This window comes from Pezoporus wallicus, unplaced genomic scaffold (genome assembly GCF_028554395.1).
Source record: "Pezoporus wallicus isolate ANWC-B61680 ecotype Strahan unplaced genomic scaffold, APGP_CSIRO_Pwel_v1 contig_7011, whole genome shotgun sequence".
Classification (NCBI taxonomy): domain Eukaryota; kingdom Metazoa; phylum Chordata; class Aves; order Psittaciformes; family Psittacidae; genus Pezoporus; species Pezoporus wallicus.
The window spans coordinates 1,491,423-1,508,710 of NW_026638234.1; the positions used below are offsets into that span (position 1 = coordinate 1,491,423).

A 17,288-nucleotide genomic window follows, 5' to 3' on the forward strand; every position below is an offset into this window, starting at 1 on the left:
AAGAAGGAAGTGATAAATATACATATACACAAAATTATTCTGGTTCTTTTAAACACTTCTGTGTTACTACTAATTGACAATCATGCCTTATCTCTATGCTTTCCCTGATAACCTTCAGATGACCTGAAATACACAGGGTAACATCTAAGTAATTTGCCCCAGCACATGTAAAATGCTGAGACAACCAACCTCAACATACAGCCCCTTCATGACTTCTCTCATTTGTAGGGAGACATACTTATGCAACATCTTCAGCTCTGCCAATGCCTCTGCAAGGGAAGGGAAAAGCCCAAATGCTGTCTGTCTGTTCCAGTGACCCAGCAGGGACCCACCAAGCCACCGAGCAGAGATAAAACTGGAATTTGCAGCTGTGAAGCACAGAAAAGCAGCAAAACACCCCCAAGCCGCTGTCACGCAGAAACACATTCCTCCTGGAAGGTAAGGCGGGCAGCTCCTCAGAGCCAGCAGCAGGCCCATGGCGAAGTAACTTGCTGAAGTACGAACACTTGTCAGAGAGCACTCAAGCATCTCTGTTGCCTGAACTGCAAGGCAGGTTTTATTTAACTAGGTTTAAAAAAAAAAAAAAAATATATATATATATATATATATATATATATATATATATATATATATATAAATAAACCCAAAAAATCCCCGTTTGCAACATGTGAAGAAGTGAGTGGTGGCCATTACTTCCCCAGGAGCCACCAGATCCCCATCTGCCCCTCAAGCCCTACCAGGCTTTACCTAATTGCTATCCTAAGCAACTATAACATAAAGTAAAATAAAAATAAAATAGAGGGTTATTTTAGATTCAGGGTCTAAAGAAGAGGACATCAGCTCCAAAAGACCCCACTGTCAGAAGACAGCATGGCTGCCCCTCCCTGCACACCTCAAACTGCCACACTCCCAGGGCCCCCTCATGCTGCTGGCTGCCGAGCCCTGCAGCAAGGTGGACATGAGGCTTTTTAGGCATAGCCATTGCTACCCTTTGCTTCTAACATGAAGGATGAGTACCTCCATGCTTATTGCTGGGAAGAGCATAATGAGTGTGCAGGAAGCACGTCAGAGACAATTGGGTTCTTGGTTTCTCCTTTTCCCCTTCTCACAGAGCCTGAAATGTAAGGATGCCCATTTACATAAATGGAAGAAATTCTTCTCATGAAGAGTGGAGAAGAGGAAACAGCTTCATCATCAGAAGCAGTCCCCTCCCTGTGCTTAAGATTGGATTTCGAGAACCTGCTCGAGGCAGACTGCAGTAGGCTGAGATTGGAGATAGCATCTGACAGTGACAACAAAATCCCACATCTTCTCAGAGGAAATAAACATTTGAAGCTGGAGGATGCATGATCTTTATCTTAATATCATTCCTGATTTAACATGAAACCATTTCATTAAAATATGGCGGTATAAAGGGGGGGGCAGCAGGCTTGTTCATGCCATAACATCACCCTACAAATCTTACCTTGAGCACAGATGAGGAGAAATGAGGGGGACTTTTTCTCACAGCCTGAGTATGACAGAACATTGTATGAAGGAAACTCTGGCACATGCTTTTAAAATAGGCAGTTAATTTACTTTCTGTGCGTCTATAAAGCTCATACAGGTTACAATGACACATGCTGAGATGCAGCCTTTCATTGCCAAATGTTTCTCAAAGACTTTTACAAGCTCTGCAAAACTGTATAAGCACACATGCACGTTAGCACATTCCTGCGCCTGTTCCTGAGGTGCAGCTGTCCAAAAGAGGAAATAAAACCTTTCTTTAAAGGAGCAGTGCAACGCAGGAGACGATTTGAGCAGTGTAACAGCATGTCCTCAAGCGTCTTCATTGCCCTTACTCTGGAGTATTCCTCTGCAGAGCTACATACACCTTTTATCTAAACATCCATGGCCATACCGGGACTGCACTGACGCACATTTCATGCAGGGACTGAGAAGGTGCTCAGGTCCTGTCCCTATAAGATCTGTGTGTGGGAGTTCCAGTGAAAGCCAAGTGTCTGCATGCCTATGAGGCTCTATATTCCAGATATCCTAGGGTGAACAGCTTAAAGACTCAGGGTGGGACAAACTCCCTACAGTAAAAGCAAGTAGGCAGAGAATTACACTACCCACACTTACCATTGCTTGCCTTGCAGTAGGCATTCTCCAGCTTTATAACTTACTCATGCCATCCTGATGCCAGTTCCTTCCCCAGCAATTTTCCACACAAGTATGGAGGCTGAATGACCCTTCCAGCGGAACGTTCCCTGCTGTAGTTAGCTACAGCCCAGAGTGGGATCCTCTGGTCCACTGCCAGCAGACTGGGACTTCTGCAGCTGACTGCCCAGAGCAGAGCAGTGCAGAAATGGAGTCTCATGATACAACAATTGAAATGTTAGGTGTGTGTATGGCGGGAGGCAGCTTTAAGCATACAGACAGTGAATGAGCAGTCAGTACACAAGCCAGAAAATGTAGACTTAGATTGATGTGGGAAGGCATTAGAAGACTATCAGAACCTAGCTTAAGGGCTTTTGTGCCCAGATTTTGGTTAACTTCTTACTGCTGGATAAACAGTTGGAAACTCCTTGTTTTACAGTGAAACTAAAGCCCTAGTATCTGTTCCCAGCCAAGTAAGCAAGCCTAAGCTTTCATAAAAGTGCCAAGCATTCAGTGTAAGGAGTCCCCTATGTAAGGGAAGTGATCCGAGTCAGGAAAGTTCCTTCTAGATTCAGTTACCAGGTTATTAGATATAAAACCAAGACCCTAGCCTTTTAGGACCATTCAGGTTCTTGTTATCAAGCCTTGCTCTGTGTTTTTACCTTCTTTAGTCCAACCTGCTGCAGCCCTATCTGCAGAGGACAGATATTTTCTTGGCCATGCCAGTCTGAATACACACTGGTCAGTCCTGAAGGCTGACGAAGATATTTGACAGCAAACTGGAAGCAGTGGACCACACAAGGGCCACCTCCGTCAGGCAGATCTCACAGCTGTAGTAGTAAATCATCTTTGGTCACCCTGACATTGTCCACACTGTCAAGGTAGCTGGCCTGGAGGCCAGGCCTGAGCTTGGAGGTGCAAGTAGTATGAGCTGGTAGCACTGAAAATGCCCACAGGAGCAAAGCCTGAGTGTAAGATTATCCCCTTCTACACCTCCTCTTTCCCGCCAGAGGACAAATTCTGCACTCTAGGCAATGGCCAGACAACAACAACACACAGGGAGTGGGAACAAGGAATTCAGGCTGAAGTGTGAACACACAACCTGAAGTAACTATGCACTACACATACATTTTCTGTGTTTATGCCTTTTTATCTCAAACAATTTATGGACAACTTAGGAAATCAAGTATAAGAGTGCTGAAGGCTGTAATTTCGGTGATTTATTTCTAAAATTCATCTATTTCTTCACTCTCTCTTGAATTTTCTTCTTCCTGATTAGACCACTTGCATTTTCTAGTGAAGTGTTTTCTCAAATTATTTCATTATTTTCCTTTGCTTCAAGTCTCTCCTTTTTTTTTCTGAAAAATATCAAGCTTTGCCATCCCTTACACTACCTTTTATTTCCCCATATTACCTCCCTTTTTCCTCTTGTTAAATGAGATATCATGCCTTCTACTGATACTACAGGGAAAAGTTCTTGGAAGGAATAGACTTACTTGCTGGTAATATATACAAAGGTACAAGTAAACAGAATAACTATATAAATATAGATGACTTTTCCTGCATCTAAAAATCACTGCTTTAACAAAATTTTATATTAAAAGAGATTGGTTGCTTTTATCATCCCATTGGCAGAGTGAACAACAGGAGATCGCATCTGCCTTTTTTTTTTTTAAGGTCCATAAGAAGATGCACTTCAGAAACTAAATCCTTGGATTTCTCAAACCTAAAACTGCCTCTCCCAAACAGATGACAAGCTGTAGAAAGCCAGGCAGAAACAAAACTTGTTTTACAGTGAGAGTGATTAGCCAGTGGAAGAGGCTCTTCAGGTGAGGGCCTAGATTAGCTTTCAGTTGAAGTCTTTATTTGGAGTTTGGCTACCTTTCAGAGAGAAAATCTATGCCAAAATAAACTTGTTGGGCCAACCCAAAACAGGTTGGAGTATGGCAGTAAGTAGACTTTGTGATAGCAAGTAGATTAAACTATGTGATTTAAGGCACCTCCTGGCCTGTAAGGCATGTATGACTATGAAGCCAGGAGAGTGCAGTTCTAAAGCAGTACTCCAAGATTTGCTGTACACCTCACTGTTCTCCTCCATAATCTCTGCAGAGGACATGATACAAAGTTCCTCAAACAGCTCACTGGCCAGGGACAATGACAGAAGATGGAAGACAAAAAATTGATTCAGGAATGCATTGAAGAAGAGATGAGAGAAGTGTAGAAGAATATGTGAAAATTAATTACAGAAAGACACCTGAAGCATCTTGACAGTCGAGTAAGTGTAAGTACCTCCAAACTGCAGTTTCCTACAAAGGAAAGAGGATTGACATATCCTGTTTTAAATGGTTTGTTTCCTGACAATGAGGCTCAAGTTAAAAACTATAATTGAATTTCTTTATGGTATAAAGTACTGTAGAAAATGTACAAAGAACTGGACAAGGGAAAAAAAAGAGGATTCAGGCATTTCCACTGAAATTCTGTCAAACCTCCAAGGGACAGAACTTCGAAAGATACCAGAAACAAACAACATCTGTTTATCTGCAGTCAGAAAAAATCTTCATTTTTCTCCAAGTGTGCATACAACACACCAGCGTGGAGAAGGCAGAAGCCTTTCGATAAACTCCAGAAGGATCTCAACCAAATGTTATGAGGCATTTTCAAGTAATGGACACACACAGCAAAAAGAAGAAAACTCATTCAAGTTGACTGGCCTACCTAGAGAGTTTCTCTCTGCCAAGAGTTGCTTTTTCTTTTTTCCTTCCTCTCCTGCCCCACTCCAAGAACTCTGTTAGCACTGACCAAAGTTCAAACAGTGAATTTTAGTAAAATCATCCAAAATTTTTACTTTCACCCAGGCCAGAGGAAAAACTGACATCTGAATGAGGAACCAACAGGTATGAGTAACCTGCTAGTCTTTAATTTCAGGATTTAAAAACAAAGAAAAAAAAAACCAAAACAAACAACAAAACCCAAACCAAAATGAACCTATTATTTTTCAAGGAATGCTATTTAGACATCTTTTAGGAGAACTCTGTAGCAAAGTCTGATATTTGGAACTTTCAGGTATGCAGTTAGCTTTGTGCAAGTAGCAGTCAGATCGAAATCAACAGGGCAAGCAAAGTAAACACATTTTCCCCCAGATACAAGGACAAACCAGTGACACAGGAATAAAACAAAGCATGTGACTGTGATTGCAAGGATAAGATACCTTGATGACCATCTGGAGCTCTTCATTTTCATCCTCACAAAAATACCTTAGCAAATACTTCTGGTAACAACATCGACCATGGACTCCAGCTGGCTTCCGTAGGTTGGCCACATTTACCATTAAAAGAACCCATGACGTTTCTGTGGATTCTCACATGAGGAAGACCACTATTGTACTTTCTTAAATGCCAGCATTTAAGGACCATGTAATTCAAATCATAATAACACTCAGAGGGGGCTCTTGCTCTTCACAGTGCAATTAACTGGGGGTTTTAGACCACAGCTGTTTTTAGAGTTTCCAGAGGTCAAGAGGAATGTCACGTGCAGAAGCAATTATAATGCAGTGATTTACAATCCTCTTCACCATCATTGGCCCCACTTGTCTCCAAGTGATTAGTCACTGTCAGCAGAGGCTGTGGAGAAGCTGGCAGTACAGACCTACACAAGAAGAATAGCTGTGCTTCTCGATAGTGATTCACCTACCAAGTACAGTCTTTGGAGAAACCTCCTGCAGCCTTCTTCAACTGGAAAGATGCGCTGTGTCTCTGCTGCTTTGTCAGCATGCTTCCCATCATCCCTTCCCTGACCCTCTGTGCTGCCCTGGCCTCAGACTGTCTGCAGAGGTGTCACAAAAGCCTCTCACTTGGTATGGCAGGCTGGAAAACTCATCAGTAGCTTTCTCAGAGCTGCCCAAACTCCTTACACGCTGCAAGATAACAAGTGCTAGTGAAATCACTGCGCACCCAAACTGCTCCCTGCCCTGCCAAAGGCAACATGTCTCCTCTGGAGTCGCGTGTCACTCGGCACACCGGTGCAGGGTGACCCTATCACACCATATGATATGGAATATCCCTTTGGCCTGTTTGTGCACCCCCAGCCTACTTGCTGGCAGGACAGTATGAGAAACTGAAAAGTCTTTGACTTAGTCTAAGCACTGCTCAGCAACAACTGAAACATCAGTGTGTTACCAACATTATTCTCATCCTAAATCCAAAACACAGCACTGTACCAGCTACTAGGAAGAAAATTAACTTTATCCAAGCCAAAACCAGACAATATCCTCCCCTTATCCCATACCATGCATGTCATGCCCAGGTCCCAAACTTCCCAATACATCCCAATTAATCACCATCACCTTTCATATTTTTTGATGCATGCATGCAGATATCATTCCCTTAATCTATGGGCCATCTCTCTAAAAAGTCTGTTGAGCCCATTTAGTCCATGAGTTTGGGCTCCGTCTGTTATAACTGACCTTCAGTGTAAGAGAGATAGCGTGTGCCATGGGATCATTGCATGCTGAAGCCAGTTTTGGTTCCATCACTGCTGTGCTTGTCCAGTTCTATCGCTGTTGTACTTCCCTCAGTTTCATCAGAATACATCCTTCATTAATTTGGGCAATTCTTACTGTAATACCATTGATAAGGCATATAGCATAGTAGTGTAGACATACAGTATTACACAACAATTAACATCATGCAATTCAAATCATTGGTTATTCTCACCCAAAATCAAATCCCCTTGAGGTACACACTGGACTTCCCCATCCTCCCCTATTACACAGCAAGTGCACTCAGGTTGCTGAGCAAAAGCAGTTCCACAGAGGGGCTTGCCCTTGCCCGAGGCTGGGTTATCACCCAGACTGTCTTTCACAGCATGTATTTTACACACAGTACATGGGCTTTATCCCTTTCTACGCTGTGTACGATGTCTATCTTGCCATTTTATTCCTAAAAACTGGATCTCCTGTGCAGGTCCCTTGACCTTACTTTGGTTTATGTCAACACCAGCTTTCAGACAGATTTTGACTATTCTCTTCTCTTTCTCAAAAACTTCTGCTGTATTGCCCCACACAATAGTATTATCAATATATTGCAGGTGTTCTGGAGCTTCCCTCTGTTTCAGTGCAGTCTGGATCAGTCCATGGCAGATGGTAGGGCTGTGTTTCCACCCCTGGGGCAGTAGATTCCAAGTGTACTGGATGCCCTTCTACATAAAAGCAAATTGTGGCCTGCACTCTGCTGCCACAGGGATTGATAAAATGCATTAGCACTATAAATTGTGGCATACCACTTGGCTGCTTTTGACTCCAGTTCATATTGAAGTTCTAGCATGTCCAGCACGGCAGCACTCAGTGGCAGTGTGACCTCATTCAGGCCACATAGTCTCCGTTTTCCATTAGACTTTCTCACTGGCCATATGGGGCTGTTAAAGGGTAAGCAGGTCCTGCTGATCGCTCCTTGGCTTTCCAGTCTATGGATCAGCTTATGGATGGAAATCAGGGAGTCTCGGTTGGTGCGGTATTGCCACCAGCGCACTGTTGTGGTAGCACGTGTAGTAAAACTGTGTGGTTGCGATTGGCACTTGCTCTTCAACCCTCAGCAACCCCAAACAGAAGGGCCCTCTGAGAGACCAGGCAAGCAGACAGCTGCTTCATTTCCTCCATCTCCAAGGCAGCTACACCAAAATTCCATCAGTACCCTCTCCTCAGACAGTCTGTGCCAAGGATGCATGGAGCATCTGAGCAAGTCACAATGGGATGCTTTTGCCACTCACTCCCAGTCAGGCTCACTTCTGCCTCCAATAGTTTGCTGTTTGCACCCCCCTGTCTCTCCAGAAATACAGATGGGTTCTGACCCTTTATAGCTTGATGCGCACTGTGCACCAGTGTCCACTAGAACTTTATACTCCTGTAGGTCTGATGTGCCAGGCCATCAAATCCACAGAGTCCAGCAGTCTCTCTCCTCCACCTGGCTGGAGTCAGGATTCCTCTAGTCCTGGTCATGGTATTTGTTACTCACTTCTTGTAAGCATGAATCATAAGTCCCTTTATTAAGATTGGAAGTAAGATCAGCCCTTCTACTCTGAGGAACTGCTCACTGGAAACTGAAGCAGCAATTTTCCCAGAAGAAACCCCTTCTGTGATTGTTTTTCCTTGCAACTTGTGCCACTTTTCTAATCATTTTGCCAATGCCCCCTCCCTACACTCCAATTCCAGGCTATGGGCCCTGTTATCCCAGCACTGGAGCAGCAATGTGACAATGTACTTGCCTGGACAACAGTCGACATCTTTTTGAGTACCTCACAGCTCACTCAGGGATAGGGATCATCAGGTGGTTACTGCCTTGTTTATGGGTTCTACCTCCTCCTCCTCCTCTTCTTGTGATGGCCCTGCTTCAGAGTAGCCTCCCTCAATCTGCTTCTTCCCCCTTCTTAGGATGAGTTTCTTACCTTAGCAAATGAGCTGACTTTCACATCCAATTATTTCTTCTTGTGTATAGATATATTGGCACAGGTTGGTTCTCTGGTTCAGCTGCAGTGCCTGTCATGGAGGTTAGATTGGCTGCTGTGCCTGCCATTTTGTCATCAGATCCAGAGACCTTATTTTCCCCTTTAGGGTACTGAATAGTTTTAAGCAGGGCTTGGCAGGCATAGGCCAGGCCCCAGCACATTGCAGTGATTTGTGCCTCTCTGGAATTGCCAGGGTGACAAGCATACTTTTTCCAAATATTTTACTAGTTCTCCAGGATTCTGCACTTGTTCAGGGGTGCAGTTCCAACACTGTCCTAGGTATCCATTCTATCCCACACACCCTGCCACCCATAACTATCCAGCCTCTGGGCAGATCTCTGGGTGATGTTCTTAAATAGTTGCTTAACCTTACACAAGACCTGAAATACATTCAGGAGACACAGCAGCAGGAACATGGTTTAACCAGCCCAAGGATAATCAAAATTCAAGAGCTATTGCAACTAGCCTGGAGGAGAAGGGGAGGGTGAAGGAGTGGGGGGAAGTGTCCCAGGAGTAAAGGTAAAGAGTAAATTAACAGTTCTGAGAGATGGTACCCAAAGTACAGAGGTGATAGCAATGCTGAGTACAAATACCAGATTAATCACAAACCCCACAATTTTACCATATCATAAACCAGCGTTAACACAGTGCAGCAAAATGATAACTTTAACCCAGCCCCCAGAGGTGATAAACAGCACCACAGGGAACATACACAGCAAGCAAGGTGTGACATAATGCAACCCTGAGAAAACCAATTCAGAGCAAATAAAGCAATGTTGTGACCAGAGACTGTTAAACTAACACAGTGAACGCTTATAACACATTTGTTTTAACATGCTCTGGTCAGATCTGTCCTTATCTCAACCCTTTGAGGGCACCATAAAGGACTCCTGCCTGGCAGCTCAGCACCACACAGCCACTTGCTCACTGCCCCCAGTGCGATGGAGGAGACAATTGGGACGAAAAAAATAAAAAAGCAAAATTCCTGGGTTGAGATAAAGACACTTTAATAGGACAGAAAAGGAAGTAGCAATAATGATAGAAGAATACAGAAAACAAGTGATGCACAATGCAATTGCTCACCACCCACTGACCAATGCCCAGCCAGCTCCTGAGCAGCAGCCCCTGGCCAGCTTTCCCCCTGGTTTATATACTGAGCATGATGTCATATGGTATGGGATAGCCCTTTGGCCAGTTGGGGTCAGCTGTTTCAGCTGTGTCCCCTCCCAACTTCTTGTGTACCCACAGCCTCCTTGCTGGTGGGGTGGTGTGAGAGACAGAAAAGTCCTTGGCTTCATGTAAGCACCAATCAGCCACAAGCAAAACATCAATGTGTTATCATTATTCCCATCCTAAATCCAAAACCGGCTATTAGGAAGAAAATCACCTTTATCCCAGCCAAACCCAGGACAGTTTGAGTGTGCCACCAACACGTAAGTCCAGGTCTTATGAGAAGTTCAGGTGGCTGAGCTGGCTGTCTCTGGGCAGAGATAGCAAATGATGGTGGAGGTGCTTCTCAGGAGGAGGGTAAGGCAGGGGAAGAGGGAGGAAAGAAGGCAGCAGGTGCAGCACCAACACTCAGTGGCTGTGCCTCCCTGTGCACACCACAACCCCTATGGCATATCCAAGGACCATCAAATGGGCATTACTGTCAGCTCTATCAATCAGATGCGACTCCTGCAGACTGCAGCCCAAAGCACAGCCTGAGACACGGTAAGATCTCAGGACAACTTCAAGCATGTAAGCACGCGTTTAACAGATAGGCACATATCTTTTAAAGCCAAACCTTGCCCATCAAACAGCAGTCAACAGTCCTTTCACAATTCTCTAACCAGAGAACAAACTCTCCTTCAGCCACAGTGCAAGTATCTCCCAGCAGCTCTGCCAGAATCTCCAGCCCTGGGAGAAAAACCCGTCCTAGCTCTATCTCCTGATCCACTAAATCCCTTTTCAGCGAAGCTTAACAAGGGTGCCAGAGCAAACCAGTAGTGATTTCTCCATGCACGTGGAACAGGGAAGAGCCACCACATCAAGGCAGGGGTGGCCACAACTGACCTGGAGGCCAGTTACTGTAGGAATCCCAGAGTGAAAGTCTCCATAAACAAGCTGAGCATGACCAAAGACACCAATTCCCCACCTTCCAGATCAGCCTGAAACTTGTATAACAAAGCCTTGGGGTCTGAAGTTTCTTGAAAACTACTTTTCCAGCCCAAGATTATGCAGATTTTCCTTCCTGATGATAGTCCTCCTTTCCCTGGCAGCAATCCTAAGCTCTCCTAATGCGGCCCAGATGAATCTGACCAGCATCATGAGTGCACTAGTTCATTTTCTGTTTTGCTTATTTTTTCCCTTTTGGCTGGGTATTGCTGTTACATAATTTTTTCATCAATATAGGGGAGGGCATTATTTATAGGGGATTACAGGGATTACTAAAGCAAACCATTTGCACTTTCCAGTGGCTGGTTCAACTTGCGATATCCTAGCCTGCCTCATAGTTAGCAAGTTGGGGGATCAAACAATTCTGGTTTGATTTTCCTCCAGCATGCTGACGCAGTGCAAGTCTTGTGTCTACACTTTGAGCGTGCTGGGCACAGACTCATACCCACCAGCTGCTTCCAGTACTCCTCTGTGCAAACATACAGACTGCTTCAGGGCAGGAGGGAGGGATGCACTTTGGGTTTCCCCCCCAGCATTCCTACACACCTCTGTGGCATGTACTTAGCGTGGGTCCCATCAGCTTCACCACACAGACCCTCTACTCCTTTGACACCCTTCTGCATCACACTTTTCACACACCGTGATCTGTTATGACCACAGCTGCAGATACTTACTTCCAAACAGCCTTGCCCCATCCACTCCACTACCCCAGCGTTATGCGGCCTTGCAACTTCTAAGGTGCTTACCTCCTTGACATTTAAAAAGTGTATATTTTCCATAACATTCCCACTCAGCAAAAGAATGGGAATGATGCCTGTGCATTAATAAGATAATAAACATCCTGCTCCCTACATTTTCCTCAGTCATGTATCTCCCAGTTAGCAGTGCATACAGACAGAACAGATTCTATATGACATTTTCATTCTGCTCGTCACATACAAAAAACAGGGGAGCAGACAGCCTGCAAGAACAGTGAATATGCAACAAGCCCCCTCCACCCTGCCTCACCCCACTGCTGCTATCAACGTGAATCGTGAAGGGAAATAAGAAGACTTTTTCTCCCTGCATGTAACTTTCACATCAGCCCTCAGCAGAAAACTGAGCTGAACTTACCTCACTGCCACAGTCAGAAGCTCCATGGGAGCCCTGCATGTGCTGGGCGTTCTCCAAGATGCACCAGCAAACCTCTGCATGGAAGGGGATCATGTGAGTCTTCAACAGTTCAGAAGTCTGCAAGCCCTGCTAAGGTGGCTAAAGGGAGAGAAGTGCATCAAGAAAGTACTGTCAGGATACATCTGCTCCAAGAATTCAGCCAGAGGCCTCTTAGTGCATACAGTGGAGCCAAAACTATTCAAACTCCCAACACTATCCTCAACGCAAATGTGTCAAAGATCTTAATAAGCCAGATTTTCTCTGTGCCGTTCTCTTAACAAGGTTGACTTGGCAGCCCAAGCACAATGCAAAAAATACCAGGAATGAAAACTCCCTAGGTTTACAGTGAGCACTACATCCCATTAAAAATGCTTTTAGAAGGCAAACTTAAGTGCTCCAAACTGGAATCTGTCAATACATTACTCCTCACGTTAACCAGCATTCAATAAGTGGTGACTCCCACTCCTCTGCAGCACTGCACAAATAGCTGTGCAAAGGGGAGCAGCATTAGCCTAAGCTGCAGCTGCAGCCTACATGTTTTTAAAGGTCTGTTGAAGCAGCACTAAGAAAGCAACAGATCACATAGGTCACAGACAGCAACACATTTTTAAGCTTTCCTCTGCGCAGCAGCTGGGAAAAGGCGTGTTTTGGTGCCGCATCAATTCTCACTTTTGTCCTACCTAAACCTCAGCATTCTAGGAAAGGACACAGATTTCCTTTTAATTTCTCTTGTTCTGCTTCAGTGGGTGGAGGGACATAGCACCAGTCCCCATGAATTTATTAGGCATCTCATTTGCTATAGCTTGTGTTTTTCCAAGAACTCTTCAGTCAGATGTGATGTGAAAATCGTGCCAGCAACGATGTTTGAAAAAAGTGAATCATGAGATCTAAAAGGCCAATAAAAAGAGCTCCCTTTTTAAACAGTACTCATGAGTTTTAAGCCTGTGATTACATGCCACAAGTTCAAAGTATCTGGAAGTTTTGCCTTCAGATTCTTGAACATTTATGCCGGAGACAATGGCATGCTGGACAGACCCTAGGAGCTGCTTTGAGCAGAAATAACGTGTGGCAGATTGCTCATGTCTTAATAGAAATTTCTATGACTCCAACAGCACTGCTTTAAATTTCCAAGTCTTCCTCATAACAGAACATAGCAACTTACTAAACAGAAACTGATCTCATTAAGTGACAGGTGATATGTTTCAGTGATCAAAGCCTAGATTCAACAGTAGGAGTCCATGAGTCATGTCAACTGTTGCCATTCTAATTATTCCTCGGATGATTTCCAAAACAATACATCCCTGTGCGCTTGCTCTACTCAGCTCAGCCTGCAGCTCTGAAGTAGAAGCCCAGCAGAAAAATGATTTTCAGAGTGCCATGAAAACATTTAGTGATAGAAGTATTCTACTGACACTGAGGATCCTGGAATTCTTTAAGCTCACACTATCAACAAAGGGGATCTTGACAGACTAGTCAGAAGATGCACTCTTGGTCCATGGGAGCAAATCACTGCATGCACAAACTTCCTGGGGTCAAGCCAGCGGCAACACAGAGTGCTCTGCAGAACGCCTTATTGCTGCAGCACCCTCTGTCTACTGAAGAAACCTCCAGAGCTCCAGACTGAGCTGAGAGAAACAAGATCAGGAAAAAAGGAGTGATTGAAGACATACCTCAGATCTTCACCATAAAACCACTTGTGCTTGTTTGTTTGCTGAAGGTTAAGACTGAGAAAATAAAACACTTCTGAGCCAGGAGAACTGCCAGTTGTTATTTTAATACTTACCCAACTCTGTGTATCTCCACAATCCACAAACAAGAAAACCAGAGTATCTAGGAGCATAAAGCTACTTACTTTATACACTCAGAAACATAATCTAAGGATGGGATGAAGAGCTTCACTACTGGATTCTTTGGTAAACAAAATTTGAAGTACTGGTATTCAAACCGTTCAGGCCTTTGGGAATACCAGCGGAGTTTGACATTTTAGGTATTTGGCCACAGTTTGGCTGCACAGGCTCTTCTGGCTCTCCAGTGACATCGCAGTGTCCTGAAATTCTAGTCTTGGAGATCAAGAGTCGCTCACAGCCTAGGGGGACAAGCCAGCTATTGATGATCAAAAAGGTAAACCCATCTGAAAGATGTGCTAAGGTTTCTCTTCCTCTGTGAAGATAATTTATGACCATTAAAGGTACAGTTACTAGCTTTCTCCCATGGCTTAACTCAGAATGTTTGCTCAAACACAGAACTACTCAAATCTCCTGATCTACTCATGTCCATTCCTGTGTTTACAGCTATTGAAAGAGAAGGGGCACCCAAAATAGCTACCTACCAGTCTGGGTGGCTGACTGGGCTAAACAAATTGCAAGCCAAGGCTCCTTCCTCAGCTTCCCCCACCCCACCCGCTATTAAAACAGCAAAATAAAAAATGTTCATATTAGAAACTATCAATTATGAGGAAAATAGCACATCCAGTTGAGAGCCAGCTACTCAGCAGGCCTTTTATAAATAAATCTTGCTGCTGAGAAAGCACCAATGCTTATGTACCCCACGCACCAGGAAGACAAGCATGGCTCTGCTTGTGGCCACTGGTTTCAGGGGTCAGTGTTTCTATCCTAAAGGCAAAGAAGACTCTTGGTTACTTCCCTCTGCATGCTCAGTACTTCAGAAAACAGGAGCTGCAGCTCCAAAACATGCACTACGGCTGATCTGCTCTTGGCACGAGCTGGACTCAGGAGCTCCAGGCTTCTGTTCTTGACATCCATCAATCTTCTGTTAAGGTCAGAAACGGGTCCCACAGAAAGGAGTGGGACAAATGTCTGACTGACCAAAGGTCAGTCTCACAACAAATAACATCATGTATTGAATAATAAGCTGTTAGGCTCATCTCCAATGAGCAGCTAGGATTTTCCTACTGAACACAGGCTTCAACCTAGAAATTGGAACAAATTAAATGCAAAATTTATTACTATGCTGAAGGAAAATGAATGAAGGCAAACGTACAACATTCATGTGTGTACAGCCTCTGTTTACCATCATCTTTGTTTTGTGAAGTCGGAAGCTTATATATTCCCTCTTCTATTCGAATGAAATCTAGGGCCCAAAGTCCAAACCAGAGGCAAAGCGACTTTAAACTACAGGTTTTCTCTTCACATTCTATTTAATAAAAGCTTCTGAGAAACCCCTAAGTAAGACACATTACTTAAAGCATTCTGTGTTTCCCTACCTGTAGTTTGTGCTTTCTGTGCTGCCAATCTGAATTTTCAGCAGCCCAACAGAAAGGGCAGCCCAGGGAGCCAAACCTGCAGCACAGACTTACAAACATAAGCTCATACGTGTACGGAAGGAGGGCCTGTTCTACAAAGAAATATCATTGATAAGAAAAGCTCTGCCTGGAGCAGGCATCGGAGCAGACACAACCACATGATCAAAAGTGGCAGTAACTACAAAAATAAAAGCACATCTAATATAGAACCACCTTCAGTAAGCACGTAGTGCATTCCCTCCATTCTTCCAGCATTTTTTCCAGGAGAGACAAAATGTGACAGTCTGCTCTTAGAAGAAAAGCAGATTGAAAAAACAGAAAAACACACCAGAAAACCAAACCCCACAAAACCACATGCATTCATTTCTCCTAAATAAAGACATGCAGAAAGAAAGCCTCCTCCTTATTTTTCTAATGCATTTTTTCCTTTAAAAAAGAAGATACTTAGAAAAAAAACATTGGTTTCTCTCTCCTCCCTCCCTCCCCGTCCCCCCCCCCCCAAGTTCTGCATCCAAGAAAAAAAGCAGCACACAAACACCCCCTTTCCCCCAAAAAATGACCCAGCTACCTCCATGAAAAAGAGACAAACTCATGATGAAACAGCACGCAAAAGAGTAGTCACACCAACAAGACCCATCACAGGTCTCTCGGAATCTGACCTTGGCTTCCAAGGTTTCTTTTACAGAAATAACTATACACACACTCCTTCAGAAGGAGAAATTGCCAGTGCATTCCTCCAGTAGCATAGGGGAAATACAGACATCCGCTGGAAACTACTGAATTTTTGTGAGACCTGCAGGAGCTTGTCCTGTGCCATCTTCCATGTGCATTGCTTTTTTCTCTGTGTTCATAAGAGCAGAAGAAAGACAAAATATGCGATAAGACCTTTGTCTTGATGTTTTCCTCAGTTTGAAGTGTCCACCTGGGTCTAGCTGATGGTAAAACAAAGCATCTGTCATTCTTCTGTTCATATACAAGTACAGCCGTTCTCTAACCTGTCACTTGGAAGCTTCTGGCCTGTTCTGTATTGTTTTTACCTGTACTTTGAACAGAGTTATTACCTTAAAGAAATCAGTATGATACATGTCTTTTGGCAGCATAACTTGTTTTTTCTTGTACCTTTTCTGCTTTAAAGAAAAATGAGTCAGTTTATTTTTAAACACATTTTTATTAACTTTTTCCAAAAACAAGCACAAAACCCCCCTCCAACAAATCATCCTATGCTGCTATATTTACACTGTAGGTTTCTTAATCTCTTATGTAAATATACATATTCTGCAGTAATCTGTCTTTGGAAAAAGAATGCTATTTTTAGCATTCTGGTGATGGACAAATCTTCATTATCAATGTAATGCTCTAAGGAAAGAAAATCAATTTTCAGAGTTGTCAAATATCAAGATAAGCATACAGATTAAATCTATTCAAATTATTCTAAACAAAAAGAAACCTCAACTATTACAATAGCTTTAGTGTACTATGTCACACACATAACATGGCCAAAAATGATTATTTATAATGGACATCAGTTAACACAGTTGTTTTCCAAAACAGGAGTAAAAAATTTTGTAAAGGTTTCAAACACACTATTTTGAGTATTTCACTTCTTGGCAACTAGTTTATCGTTATAGTTGACTGGGATTATGCCACTGCATTCTTCTGTCTTTGATAGAGGATGCTTTATAAAAGCACGTCTAATTACATCAATATCACGTCCTAAATGGTCCATCATGGTCGTTACAATCGTAGGTGGGGCCTCTAAGTCTATCAAAAAATACCTGCAATGAGAAACATACACACAATGTAAAAAAACTACCTGTACTGCAACAACTTTAAGTCATGCAACTAACTGTTCTGTGGGATTTCTTGAATAAGATTTTTTTTTGCTTACATTTTGGTACCAGGATTGTTATAATAAAACCTCGGTATTATCTTAATTTCAAATAAGAAAAATTCAGTTGAAGCAGGCTCAGCCTGAACTCTTCTTTGTTGTACAGCACTGCCTACCCAAGGAGATTAAAGAGAACTTACTCTTCTTGTACCTATTACATTCATTTCCACCTCTCGATGTGAACAGTCTTTC

The 17,288-nt window shown here is 43.4% G+C and overlaps 1 protein-coding gene across 2 annotated transcripts in view; it reads right to left on the reverse strand.

The window, feature by feature from the left end:
- Window positions 1-16,356: 16,356 nt before the first annotated feature.
- MRPS6 (mitochondrial ribosomal protein S6) overlaps window positions 16,357-17,288 on the reverse strand; it is a 46,232-nt gene continuing 45,300 nt past the window's right edge. For both annotated transcript variants that reach the window (XM_057410098.1, XM_057410099.1), the window contains exon 3: window positions 16,357-16,983. In XM_057410098.1, coding sequence (XP_057266081.1) covers window positions 16,806-16,983 — 178 coding nt within the window. In that variant the 3' untranslated portion in view covers window positions 16,357-16,805. The remainder of the gene's footprint in view (window positions 16,984-17,288) is intronic.